The sequence below is a fragment of the Durio zibethinus genome, chromosome 12 (genome assembly GCF_047325235.1).
Source record: "Durio zibethinus cultivar Kanyao isolate XHJ-2024 chromosome 12, ASM4732523v1, whole genome shotgun sequence".
Classification (NCBI taxonomy): domain Eukaryota; kingdom Viridiplantae; phylum Streptophyta; class Magnoliopsida; order Malvales; family Malvaceae; genus Durio; species Durio zibethinus.
The window spans coordinates 17,870,704-17,885,176 of record NC_143173.1 but is presented as its reverse complement, the minus strand read 5'-3'; the positions used below and the strand labels follow the sequence as shown (position 1 = coordinate 17,885,176).

General features: G+C 36.1%; 1 protein-coding gene and 1 long non-coding RNA gene across 2 annotated transcripts; one reads left to right on the top strand and one right to left on the bottom strand.

Annotated features, from left to right (window-relative positions):
- The first annotated feature begins 3,751 nt into the window (after positions 1-3,751).
- Positions 3,752-4,728, top strand: LOC149515804 (uncharacterized). Its single transcript, XR_016326280.1, has 2 exons — positions 3,752-4,152; positions 4,323-4,728. It is a non-coding gene; the product is annotated as an uncharacterized LOC149515804 (long non-coding RNA).
- Positions 4,729-6,346: 1,618 nt separating this feature from the next.
- On the bottom strand, positions 6,347-14,294 carry LOC149515803 (uncharacterized). Its single transcript, XM_089741796.1, is given in 5 exon segments — positions 6,347-9,393; positions 9,395-9,426; positions 9,428-10,576; positions 10,827-12,124; positions 13,166-14,294. Coding segments are annotated over 5 exon segments (5,931 nt in total). The 3' UTR covers positions 6,347-7,070.
- Between the last annotated feature and the right edge of the window lie 179 nt (positions 14,295-14,473).

The window sequence follows — 14,473 nt, the reverse complement described above, 5'->3', positions numbered from 1 at the left end:
TTGCATGCCATAACAATTCAAGAACTCTGATTACCATTTGAGACCTAATTTCCATCCATATTCTAATGGCAACATGAAACAAAGATGGCTTTTAAAAAAATCTAATGGCAACATGAAACAGAGATGGCTTTTAAAAAAATCCTAAGCAATTTGAAGGGGGATATGCATACGACATGACCTAAGCAATTCACAAAAAAATCCTAAGAGCCTAATATGCCTTCACAAAAAAATCCAACTACCCAAACCTCCAAAATCACCATTACCAGCATAAACCATCCAATACCAACACCATCGATCAACTTAAACACTACCTCCACTACCTACATCACTAGCCATCGTTAACCACTAGTTGAACCAACCTTGTTAAGACCTCAAACATAGAATTCCTACTACCATGAACCCATACCACCATAACCTCTAAGCCTATAGCATCCACTAAATCCCTTCATCATCTCCACCATAAACACATACAACACCCAAAAGTAAGACTAGACTTGTCTTCATTTCTACTCGAAGTAAGACTAGACTTGTCTTCATTCCTACTCGAACCCCCTGCACTACAAAAACTCAACACCAATTCCATTATAGCCCTTTGCCTCCACTAAAATCGAACCCAACTCCAATAACCTAAGGCCTCTTACATTAACACATCAACCAACTATCACCAACAAGCAGCCCAATCACAACCCAAAAAGCTTAAAACAAAACAAAAAAAAAATCATTTTCTGTTCTTTTCCTAAAACTAAAAATCACACAGAAAAGATCATTTGTTCTCTTTTCTGAATTCCAAAACAAAATAAAAAATCAAAATAAAAAGCAATAACCTCATTGCTCACATTGAGTAAGTAACAATAAAAAAAAAGAAATATATATAACAAAAAAAAATAGAGAGAGAGAGAGAGAAAAAGTCAAGTTTTTTAGTACTATTTTTAAAAAGGAAATGAAAGTCATCGTCATTGGCTTGGAAAGTTTGAATGGTGGCAAGGGACTTTGTAGTCTTAATTGTGAAGTTTATTTTTAGGGGTTCACTTTGGTGAAATCTTAACTTAAAAGGGAAGAAAGAAAGGAGGAGGCTTGAGTTTTGACGAGAAAATAGGGGAAGCAAAGAAGTAAAAAAAAAGAAAGATAGGGGAAATGTAAAAATTGGTGATCGCCAATGGTTACTAGAGGTAGTGTTGGCATTTGATTGGAGGGATTAGAGAAAGAGGGCATTTGATTAAAGACAAGAAAGGTGGTTGGTGAAGAAGAAAGAAAAAGTAAAAAGAAAAGAAGGGAAAGAATAGGGTTTAAAGGAGAAGGGAAGAAATAGTGAGTATAAGGAAAATTAAAGTTGAAAAAAATGGAAAAAGGTTGCCAACCGGATCCAACTGACCTAACTCAAAATTAGACCCAACCTAATTCAGTCCAAGCCTAGTCCAAGACTCCATTAAAGCTAGGCCTCTCTCTTGCTTTGGTTCACCTAAGGTTCAAGCCCAAAAATCCTATTTGGTATATTTTTTATTATTTTTTTTATTTTGTTATGTTATTATGTGTATTTGTTTTCTTTATATTTTAAATACTCTTTAATATAAATTTACTTATGGATTATTTAAGTTGTAAAATAAAATAAAATTTTTAATAAAAAATAATAATTTTATGATTTAACAATGATTTTATTTAGAATGGAGTTTTAGAAATAAAAATAAGATAATATTCTAAGTAAAAACAATTTTGAAATCTTGCCTAGATATTGGAAGAAATTCAAATATTTATTTTTACCAAGAAATGTTATCTTTATTTTAAAAGATTATTATGAGATTTTTAAACAAATGACTAATTTTTCTAAATTCCACCTAAATATTAGGAAATTAAGAAAATTTTTCGTCACTAAAAATTTTTATTTCTAAATATTTTATTAAAGAGAGAAAAAATGACATAAAAATGAAAGATTCGAAAAGAATGAAATAAAATTGATTATTTGTATTGTGTGATTTTTATTTATTTCATTTATTTCCTATGGCATTATATGTATTGTACTTGTTGGTAATAAATGTCAAGTGGTAAAATAAAAATTAAAGAACATAATTTTTAGAAATAAGAAGTTAATATTCCTAAGTAATAATAATTTTCGGGACTCTTCTTAGATATCGAAGGTTTTCTCAACAATTATTTTTTATAAAAAAAATATATTATATCAGATTTTAAAGATTATTATAAGAACCCCAAGTGAAGAAATATTTTTCAAAATTTCGCCTACATATTGGGAAATTTAAAAAAAAAAATTGAAACTAAAGATTTTAATTTTATTCCTGTCGTAACGGTTTTGTGTCCGCCCGACGAATTTGAAAACGAAATAAAAAATAACGGAGTCGCCACCAATCTTTTTTGGCTAGGTGCGATTGGCCACCTATTAAAACATATCCTTTTAATGAAATCTTAAAATTAATTAAAATTTATTAAAAAGATAATTTTACGGTCTGCGAAACAGTCTGGGTTCGGGAGTCGATTACGCGTGGGGAAGGATTAGCACCCCCACAACGCCCGTTAAAAAACGGTACCAATTAACAACGTGTTATCCTTTGATTTTGATACAAACAGTCTTATTTTCAGTATTCGAAAAATAATTTCTTTGATTTTTATTTATTAAAATTATTCTCGAGAAAAATAAATCAAAACCTTTTTATTGAAATAATTCTTAAAATGTTCCAGTACGTTGGTAACATTAAAAGAACTCTTTCTCACCTAGAGATTTCTTAAAGCATCTCTACTCGGAATACTTTTAGAATCTCATCTTTGGAGGTCTAAATTTACTTTTCGTAAGAAATTATGTTATGCATGCCATGCAAAATATTTTCGTGTTTATGCACACATTTTATTCTCATTAAAAAATTTTATTAATTTTATTAATTTTAATTAAAATTTTGAAGAAAAAAGGAATTTAATCATATTGAAGATTTTCTATAAATATTCCAATACGCTGGTAATATTTTACAAAAAATCTTCTCACCTAGAGATTTCTTAAAGCATCTCTACTCGGAATACTTTTAGAATCTCATCATTGGATTAAATTTATTTTCTTCTTATTTTTATTACTTATATTTTTTATTTATTAATCAATTTTTATTTATTATTTTAAAAAAAAAAATCTTTACTGTATTGAAAATTTTTTATAAATACTCCAATACGCTGGTAGTACTTAAAAAAAATCTTCTCACCTAGAGATTTCGTAGGCATCACTACTCGGAATACCTTTGAATCTCATCATCGGATAAAAATCTCCTCTTCTCTTATTTTTTATTAGTTATATTTTAATTTATTAATCAATTTTTATTTATTATTTTTTTAAAAAAGAAAATCTTTACTGTATTGAAAATTTTTTTATAAATACTCCAATACGCTGGTAGTATTTTAAAAAAATCTTCTCACCTAGAGATTTCGTAGGCATCACTACTCGGAATACCTTTGAATCTCATCGTCGGATAAAAATTTCCTTTTTCTTTCATTTTTTTACTACTTTAGTATTATTATTAAATTTATTTTTTATGTTATTGTTTTTAAAGTTTATTCTAAAAAATAACATAATTATATAAAAAATTATTTAACCACAATTTCATTAATTAGTCTAACAAATATAGATATTTTAATATGCATAAATATTAATAAAATAATACTTAAAAAATAAGAAAAATTCAAAAAAAAATATTTTTTTTACCTGAACCGGACCGGTCAACGGTCCGGTCAACTCCTGGTTCGGTTCGGCGGTTCGGTTCGGTCTGGTTGGTTCGGTCCGGCGGTTCAGTTCGATCTGGTTGGTTTGGTCCGACGGTTCGGTTCGGTCCAGTCAGACCGGTCAGAGATGATAAAGGCAGCGGGTCGCGGGTCGGGTGCGCGGACCCCGGGTCGGGTCGCGGGTTGACGCGCGGATCCTCCTTGGCTGAAACGGCGTCGTTTTGGGTCTTTATCTAAACGACGTCGTTTTGAGATTTTGCTTTACTATATATAGCTGAAGATTTTTTTTTGGTTCATTTGGCTTCTGTTTCAGAAAAAAAAGGGAGAGAGAGAGAGAGAGAGCTCTGGGGGAGAGGTCGTCGGTCGGTTGCCGGAGCACCGTGCCGGCCGCCGTCTGGCTCGCCGCCGGCAGTCTTGGATGGTGGTTTTCGATGACCGGGAAAGGTGAAAATTCTTCTGGAAGTTCTCTTCGACGCGATCTTTCCAGATCCGGTGTCCTTTTTACCGGAAACAGCCCTGATCGACGTAGATCGGGGCTCAAAGTTTCGGTCTCTCTTTTTTTCTTTTTTTTTTTTTCTTTGAATCTGCTGATCTCTCTCTTTTTTTTTTTTCAGGTGGCTTTCTGGCGCTGGGTTCCCCGTTCCAGGGGACTGTTGTTTTTTTTTTTTTGTGTGTGTTTTTGCAGAATTTTTTTTTACAGAAGCTGCCTTCTTCTTTTCTTTTTTTTTCGTTCCCCCCTTTAGTCTAGTTTACAAGCTCTATTTATAGAGCTTGTTGGGATTCAAATCTCAGATTTTCTAGGATTCGAATCTCATTTTTCAACTGAAAAATCATACCTACCGTCCGTGATTGGTGGCTTGTCGGGAGGTTGATCGGGTAGTTGGTCGGACCAGTTCGGCGCCGTACCAACCCCTTGACTTTTGTTTTATTTCTGTTTCTTTTGTTTGTTTATTTTTTGTTTTTTTGTTTGTTTTGTTAAATATTATTATTATTAAAATAAAACAGTAGATCCGGACAAAACCGGTGTCTACAGCTGCCCCTCTTTGCACATTACTGAGAATCAGGAATAGGGCAAAGACAAAGACAACGATTTTGTCCGAAGATAAATCATGATTTGATTTTTTTTATTTTTTTATTTTTGAAAGGGCTCCTCTCAGCAGAGGTTCAACAACTTTAAAATCTCATCTGAAAATCTTATTTGAAAAAGCTCCTCTCAACAGAGGCTCCACAACTTTAAAATTTTCATCTTGTAAAAGCTCCTCTGTTCTCAGCAGAGGCTCAACAACTTTAAAATCTCATCTGAAAATCTTATTTGAAAAAACTCCTCTCAACAAAGGCTCCAAAACTTTAAAATTTTCATCTTGAAAAAGCTCCTCTCAGCAGAGGCTCAACAACTTTAAAAAAATCTTATCTGAAAAAGCTCCTCTCAGCAGAGGCTCAACAACTTTAAAAATTCATCTTGGAAAAAGCTCCTCTCAGCAGAGGCTCAACAACTTTTAAAAATCTCTCTTGAAAAAAGCTTCTCTCAGCAGAGGCTCAACAACTTTAAAATTCATCTTGGAAAAGCTCCTCTCAGCAGAGGCTCAACAACTTTAAAATTTATCTTGGAAAAGCTCCTCTCAGCAGAGGCTCAACAACTTTAAAAATCTCTCTTGGAAAAAGCTCCTCCCAGCAGAGGCTCAACAACTTTAAAATTCATCTTGGAAAAGCTCCTCTCAGCAGAGGCTCAACAACTTTTAAAAATCTCTCTTGAAAAAGCTCCTCTCAGCAGAGGCTCAACAACTTTAAAATTCATCTTGGAAAAGCTCCTCTCAGCAGAGGCTCAACAACTTTAAAAATCTCTTGGAAAAGCTCCTCTCAGCAGAGGCTCAACAACTTTTAAAAATCTCTCTTGAAAAAGCTCCTCTCAGCAGAGGCTCAACAACTTTAAAATTCATCTTGGAAAAGCTCCTCTCAGCAGAGGCTCAACAACTTTTAAAAATCTCTCTTGAAAAAGCTCCTCTCAGCAGAGGCTCAACAACTTTAAAATTCATCTTGGAAAAGCTCCTCTCAGCAGAGGCTCAACAACTTTAAAAATCTCTTGGAAAAGCTCCTCTCAGCAGAGGCTCAACAACTTTTAAAAATCTCTCTTGAAAAAGCTCCTCTCAGCAGAGGCTCAACAACTTTAAAATTCATCTTGGAAAAGCTCCTCTCAGCAGAGGCTCAACAACTTTAAAAATCTCTCTTGGAAAAAGCTCCTCTCAGCAGAGGCTCAACAACTTTAAAATTCATCTTGGAAAAGCTCCTCTCAACAGAGGCTCAACAACTTTAAAATTCATCTTGGAAAAGCTCCTCTCAGCAGAGGCTCAACAACTTTAAAAATTCTCTCTTGGAAAAGCTCCTCTCAGCAGAGGCTCAACAACTTTAAAAATCTTATCTTGGAAAAGCTCCTCTCAATAGAGGCTCCACAACTTTAAAAATCTTATCTGAAAAAGCTCCTCTCAACAGAGGCTCCACAACTTTAAAAATTCTCTCTTGAAAAAAGCTCCTCTCAGCAGAGGCTCAACAACTTTAAAATTTTCATCTGTTTTCAAATTTGAGTTTTCATCTTTGAACAAGTAAATTTCTCTCTTCCTTTGTTTGGTCATTGTCTTTACCAAAATCTTTTTTTTTTTTTTTTTTTTTTTTTTTTTAAGAGAAGGAAAATTTTTATCTTTGTTACAACTTCTCATGGATGCATGTACTGAGTGCTCATGATGCAATGCATGTAATGCAATCAAAATCGTTCATTGTAGTAAAAAGCTTCTCAAAATCTCTCGCTTTTGACTTCTTTTATCCGAATTCTTATATGACCAATCTGTCTTCAACATCTGACCATAATAGTTTTTTCTTCAAAAGTCTGCAACATCAATGTCTTGTCATGCTTTTCTCATCCTTTTTCATTTGCCTTTGTCAACTTTAAAAGTAATGCTGAGATCTTTCATATTTGTTTTTCTTTTCATCATTTTAAGTTCAAGACAAATAAAATGCAATCACATTTCTCTGATGGACAAAAAATATCAAATAAGGATAAAGGAAAGGATAGGCATTAGTTTCAAATGAAGGATAATGTATTTCCTATGGTTGATAACAAGTGTATGTCAAAGTGTTTGAGTTGAAATAAAGGTGTCAAAAGAATGATCACAAGATAATCATGAACAAAATATTCTCAGATTCTTTCTCTAAAACTAAATCAGATGACTTTCTTGATTATTCAGAGTTCGTCAAACTACACTTGCCCCTGCATTATGGGATCTTTTCTTGATGATGCTTTTGCTTCACATCTAAGCCGCCTTTTCAGGTTTTCAACTTAGATAAGTCATCATTTTTTCTTTTTTTTTTTTTTAAGCAAAATATTTCTTCACAACATCTGAATTTATTGGGGTAGGTAAATCACCTCCGTCCATTTCTGCCAAAATCAATGCCCCACCAGAAAAGGCCTTTTTCACCACATACGGGCCTTCCCAATTTGGTGTCCATTTCCCCCGATTATCATGTTGATTTGGAAGAAATCTTTTTAGCACTAAGTCTCCTTCCCTGAAGCAACGGGGACGAGTTTTCTTATCATATGCTCTCATCATCCTCTTTTGATATAATTGACCGTGACAAAGTGCTGACAGTCTTTTCTCTTCAATGAGGTTTAACTGCTCGTAGCGATTTCGAACCCATTCTGCTTCCTCTAACTCTACCTCCATCAGGACTCTCAGTGAGGGAATTTCCACTTCGATCGGTAGCACAGCTTCCATTCCATATACCAAAGAGAACGGTGTGGCCCCAGTAGATGTTCTGACTGATGTTCTATAAGCATGCAAGGCAAAAGGCAACTTCTCATGCCAATCTTTGTAAGTTTCAGTCATTTTCTCCAGGATTCTCTTGATATTCTTATTCGCAGCCTCCACTGCCCCATTCATTTTTGGACGATATGGTGCCGAATTACGATGACGGATCTTGAACTGAGTGCATACTTCATTCATCATTTTGTTGTTCAAGTTTTTGGCATTATCAGAAATAATTATCTCCGGAAACCCATATCTACATATTATCTCTCTTTTTATGAACTTACATACCACAGATCGGGTCACACTAGCATATGATGCAGCTTCTACCCATTTGGTGAAGTAATCAATCATCACAAAAATGAATCTATGCCCATTCGAAGCTTTTGGAGTAATGGGACCAATGACATCCATACCCCACATTGAGAATGGCCAGGGAGGAGCTAGAACGTGTAATGTTGATGGTGGAGTATGAATCTTGTCAGCATAAATCTGACATTTATGACATCTCCTAGTATAATCAATACAGTCACTCTCCATTGTCAACCAATAATAGCCAGCTCTCATTATTTGTCTAGCCATCATATGACCATTTGCATGTGCCCCACAAATTCCATCATGCACTTCTTCAATAATCTTCTTTGCTTCAACTGTATTTACACATCTTAAGAGCACTTGATCTCGACTTCTTTTGTAAAGGATATCTCCATCAATGAAGAAGCTCATAGCTAATCTTCTGATAGTTCTCTTATCATTTTCTGTTACATGTTCTGGGTATTGCTGGCTTTTAATGTATTGCATGATGTCATGATACCATGGCCTTCCATCAATTTCTTTTTCAACACCTGAGCAATGTGCTGGTATATCTTTCACATCCAGCTTGATGGGTTGGATTTCAGTATTTGCATCTATTTTGATCATTACAGCTAGAGTAGCCAGTGCATCAGTAATTTGGTTTTCCTCTCTGGGTAGATGCTCAAACTGAACTTTTTTAAATTGCTTAACCAACTCAGAGATGTATTTATGGTATCGAATCAACTTAGAGTCTCTTGTTTCCCATTCACCTCGCAACTGATAGATGACTAAAGCTGAATCTCCAAACACATCTAACACTTTGATCTTCTTTTCAATTGCTGCTTGTAGACCCATAACACAGGCCTCATATTCAACCACATTATTTGTGCAATTAAAATTTAATCTGGCTGTGATGGGGTAGTAATGTCCATCAGGAGATATCAAAATTGCCCCAATACCATGACCCAAAGCATTAGCAGCTCCATCAAAATACATCCTCCATGATTTTTCAACAGGTTCATTTTTTTCAATGGCCATCACATCCTCATCAGGAAAATCTAATTTCATTGGCTCATAATCTTCGACTGCACGATCAGCAAGGAATTCAGCTATTGCACTCCCTTTAATAGCTTTTTGAGTCACGTAAATGATATCATATTCTGAAAGCATAACTTACCACCGTGCTATTCTTCCTGTCAATGAGGGCTTTTCGAAGACATACTTAATAGGATCCAGCTTTGCTATGAGCCAAGTAGTGTGATAAAGCATGTATTGTCTCAGCCTTCGAGCTGTCCAGATTAATGCATAACACATCTTCTCTAATGGTGAATACTTTGACTCATAATCAGTGAACTTTTTGCTCAAGTAGTAAATTGCTCGTTCTTTCCTGTCAGTTTCATCTCTTTGCCCCAGCACACATCCCATTGAATTTTCATGCACTGTCAAGTTCAAAATCAAAGGTTTTCCTGGCATTGGTGGCACCAACACAGGTGGATTTGACAAGTATTCTTTGATCTTATCAAAAGCTTCTTGGCATTCGTCATTCCATTCTCCAGGATCATGTTTTCTGAGAAGCTTGAAAATAGGATCACACTTATAAGCGAGCAATATAATTTAATCTCCCTAAGAAAACCTCGCACTTCTTTTGAGGTATGAGGAGGAGATAAGTTTTGGATGGCTTGTATCTTATCCGGGTCCACTTCGATTCCTTTTTCACTGACTACAAAGCCCAATAGTTTTCCTGATTTGGCTCCAAATGTACATTTGGCAGGATTCAACTTCAACTGAAATCTCCTCAACCTGTCGAACAGCTTTTTGAGATTGACGATATGATCCTCTCCTTCACGAGATTTTACAATCATATCATCCACATACACTTCTATCTCTTTATGCATCATGTCATGAAAAAGAGTCACCATTGCTCTTTGATAAGTAGCACCAGCATTTTTCAACCCAAAAGGCATGACTTTGTAACAGAATGTTCCCCACATGGTCACAAATGTAGTTTTCTCCATATCATCTCGAGCCATCTTGATCTGATTATAGCCTGAGAAACCATCCATAAAGGAAAATGTAGAGTGCCTAGCAGTATTATCCACTAGAGTATCGATGTGAGGTAAAGGAAAGTTATCCTTAGGGCTTGCTCTATTAAGATCTCGATAATCGACACACATTCTCACTTTTCCATCCTTCTTAGGAACTGGCACTATGTTGGCTACCCATTCAGGATATTTTACCACTTCCAAAAATCCAGCATCGAATTGTTTCTTCACTTTCTCTTTAATTTTCAGCAGCATCTCTGGTTTCATACGCCTTAGCTTTTGCTGCATCGACTTACATCCTGATTTTAAAGGTAACTTGTGCTCTACAATATCAGTGCTGAGTCCTGGCATATCTTGATAAGTCCATGCGAACACATCTACATATTCTCGAAGTAGTTCTTCTAGCTTCTGTCTTTCAGCTGGTAAAAGAGATGTACCAACTTTGACCTCTCTTTTGTTCTCACCACCTCCCAAATTTACTGATTCAGTAATTTCTTGGTGGGGTTCAATTGGCTTATCTTCATGTTCTATTAATTTTAACAAATCAAGAGGCAATGTGTAGTTATCTGAATCTTCCTCATTATCAAGTTCATCAACATGAATTAAGTTTTCAAAATCAAATCCGAGATTATTGCCATGATTATCTTCATGTTCATTGTTTGGGACCCTGCAAAGGGTAAGATAAAGAGAATATTGGCACACAAAAATAGAATGACAAAAAAATGTAGGAAAGAAAAGAATGAAAGGTAAAATGAAGATAAAAACAATAGAAGAAATGTGGATGCATCTTCTAAGTCTTTTATTAAAATGACAAACATAAACACACCATAAAAGATCTCCTAATACTCATAAAAAGTAATTAGGGATTTAAAGTTTCACATTACTTTTTCGAAGTTTTAAAAACAACAGGCAGCTCCATAACTTTCCAATTATCCAGCTCAAAATCTGAAGGACAAGGGTACACGAATAGCTCTTCACTTCGACTCTTCTTTTCTCCATCATCCACCATTTGAATGGCCAGCTCTGAAAATTTTTCCATGAATCCTGCACTTGAGGCTCCCGGTAAATCTGAATAAATGTATCCTCCCGAGTGAAAAGAATCATAGAGGTATGGAATGACTATGGGCTCTGATTTCGGCTCATATCCCTTAAGATTAGCTATCCTCTTATCTCTTTTCTCATTCACCATTCTTACTCTGTCCCCTCTTGTTGGTTTATATCCCAAGCCAAATCTGTCTCTCTTTTCATATATGGCTGATGACTTCATGATTCCTTGCAAGTTCTTCCCAAGTCCAGCTTCAGGTCGCCATCCCATCTTGGTAAGCTGTTTAACTACCATTTTAGTAGTCGTAGATAAGTGTGGTGAATACAATTTAGATCTTTCAGCTATATATGTTGCATTGGCAATCTCGAAGGATCTATAAGAGCATTCTAAAGCTTCATCTGTCGATTCCACATAAGGAGTATTTATCGGTTGAGTTACCAATAAATCTTCTTCTCCTGCCACACATGTTAGCTTCCCTTCAACAATGAATTTGACTTTCTGATGTAATGAGGATGGGACAGCACCTGCCATATGGATCCACGGTCTACCCAATAAACAACTATATGAAGGAGAGATGTCCATGACTTGAAATTTCACATTGAAAGTACATGGGCCGATCTGTAATGGCACTTCTATATCTCCTAACACCTCTCTTCTGGTTCCATCAAAGGCTCTCACTATCATATGACTAGGTTTCATATAAGATCCATCAACAGGGAGTTTTACCAGGGTAGTCACAGGTATAACATTGATGGATGAGCCATTATCAATCAAAACCTTAGCCATTATATGACTTTTACATTTCACAGTAATGTGAAGAGCCTTGGTACTTCCTCTACCTTCAGGAGGAATTTCTTCATCACTGAAAGAGATATAGTTTGAAATTGTCAGATTGCCAACAAGCTGTTCCACATACTCAACAGAAGCATTGTGAGACACATATGCTTGATTTAGCACCTTCAGTAAAGCATTACGGTGTGACTCTGAACTGAGCAATAATGACAATAGCGAAATCCTAGCTGGCATCTTATTAAGCTGTTCTACCACGCTATACTCGCTATGTTTTATTAACTTCAAAAATTCACCTGCTTCACTTTCAGATACTGGCCTCTGACATTCTTCTTCTGAGGTTATGTCAAGACCATTTTGACTTTCATTTTTTTCTCCTACCTTGGCTTTTTCTTTTCTAGCTCTTTCTAGAGCCTCTGGAGTATAGCACCTGCCACTTCGAGTTATGCCTCCTACACCCGTTATGTTGGCAGTATCTGGGTTGACGACGATATCATAATCATACTTCCAAGGTACTGCTTTATCATTCTGATATGAAAAAGGGCCAGGAACTTTAATTGTCACCACTGGTCGGGAGACAGGCTTTTCTATCTTCGATGTTGGCTTTTCATCATAATAGATAGTTACCGGTCTACGTATAAACTTATTCTTTGAATCAATGGTAGACACTTCAGTTTTCACCAACTCTCCTCTTTCTTGGTAAAACTCTATTCGACCCTCATTCATCAATTTTTGCACCTCTTGACGAAATTGATGACAATTTTCGATAGAATGCCCCAGAACACCTCTATGATAATTGCAGCTTTTAATTGAGTTTATTATTTCAGAGCCATTTTGAGGTTCTATTGGCTTCAACATGTCAGTTTTGACCAATACTTCGAACACCTTAGCCATAGGAGTTTTGACCTCCTCTATTTTTCTTTTCACATAGCTTGTTTGCCCATCAACCAAAGCATTTATTGATGGTCTGGTATGATTTGGTAGAGGGTTCCCATTGATATTTGGAGTCCCTTGTTGGCTGGTATCAAAATTTAATACTCCTTCATTGATTAACCCTTGTACTTTACGTTTCAAAGCAGTACAGTTCTCAGTGGAATGACCTGGATTCCCATAGTGATAATCACAATGTGCATTGGAGTCATACCATTTGGGAAACGGAGGTTTCATAGGTTCAATGATAATAGGAGCAAGCAAATGTTTCTCAACAAGTCGAGGATACAAATCTGTATATGTCATGGGAATGGGATCGAAAGTGAGTTTTTCTTGGGTATTTCTTGGGGCTCTTGGACCACTATTAGGTCTCCAGTCTGGTCTTGTAGGTATAACAGGACGATTATAGGAATAGGTGGGTGTTTGAAAGGATGGCTGAAAACGGGGTGAATAAGCTGGTTGTGGTAATGACTGGTATGGTTGATATGAATGAGGGGTGGATGTAACATGGTTTACAAAAGGGTAATGGGTTTGGTAGACTGGTACAGAGTAGGGTGTGAAACCTCTAAATTGTTGCCCCACAAAATTTACTGCTTGGGCCTCATTCTCTTTCTTTTTAGGAGCTCCACTCTTTCTTGCTTCACTTGTCTCTCCCACATCGAGCTTACCATTTCTTATGGCACTTTCAATGATCTCTCCTGATATCACCATATCTGTAAAGTTCTTGGTTGCATTGCCTATCAATCTCTCATAATATGGTGCTTTCAAGGTGTTCACAAATAAAATAGTTGTTTCTTTTTCAGTGAGAGGAGGTTAGACTTGTGCAGCCACATCTCTCCACCTTTGTGCATACTCCTTGAAGTTTTCAGTTGCTTTTTTTTCCATGCTTTGAAGAGATAGACGATCTGGAATCATATCCGTGACATGGCGATATTGTGTAAGGAATACCTTTGTAAGCTCTTGCCAAGAATGAATACGAGTTCTATCTAGTTGGACATACCATCTAGCTGCAGAACCCGTGAGACTATCTTGAAATATGTGCATTAACAACTTCTCGTCTCGAGCATATGCTGCCATCTTTCGACAATACATGATGATGTGGGTCATTGGGCATTTTGTGCCATCATATTTTTCAAATTTAGGGACCTTGAATTTAGTTGGAATTACCACATCTGGAACTAAACAAAGGTCAGCCGCATCTGTGGAGCCATAAAAATTCATTCCCTCTACAGCCCTAAGCCTTTCTTCCAATAACTTCATCTTCTCCCGAGCACTGGTATCTTCTACCTTTTCAGGCGTCTGCATCCTTAGCTTTTCTCTTTCTTTGGGATCATCCAAATCAGGAACTAGGATTGGCTCAGGTGGTCTTTTCATCATAATGGGATTAACAAAATTTTGAAATTGTCCTAGAGCAAGTGTGGATGTCATTCCTGGATAAGGATTAAGATATCCACCAGGAGTAGGAACTGGTAGTCTAGTTCCTTGTGAAGGTTGGTTCAGTCGTGGTTCAAACCCTGGAGGATAGACAGGATCGACCATATCTGGTGATTGCTCTTGAAGGCTAGGATTTTCTTCCACTGCTTTTGCCTTGTCAAGCTTTTTGAGCATAGCCATTATTGTGCTAAGATCTCCTTTTAGTTCTTCCTGAGCTTTTTCAATTCTCTCAAATCTACTGGCTTGTTCTTGCTCCATGATTCTTGTCTGTGTTCTGGTATTGTATGAATGACGAGTAGGTTGAACCGAAATTTTTGATGGACGAGCTATTCTTGAACCTTTATTACCACAAAGTTTTTGTTTTGAAAAAAAAAAAAAATTAGAGTGTTATGTGTTGAAAAATGATGCATATGATGTATGAATGCAAGTGGGAGATA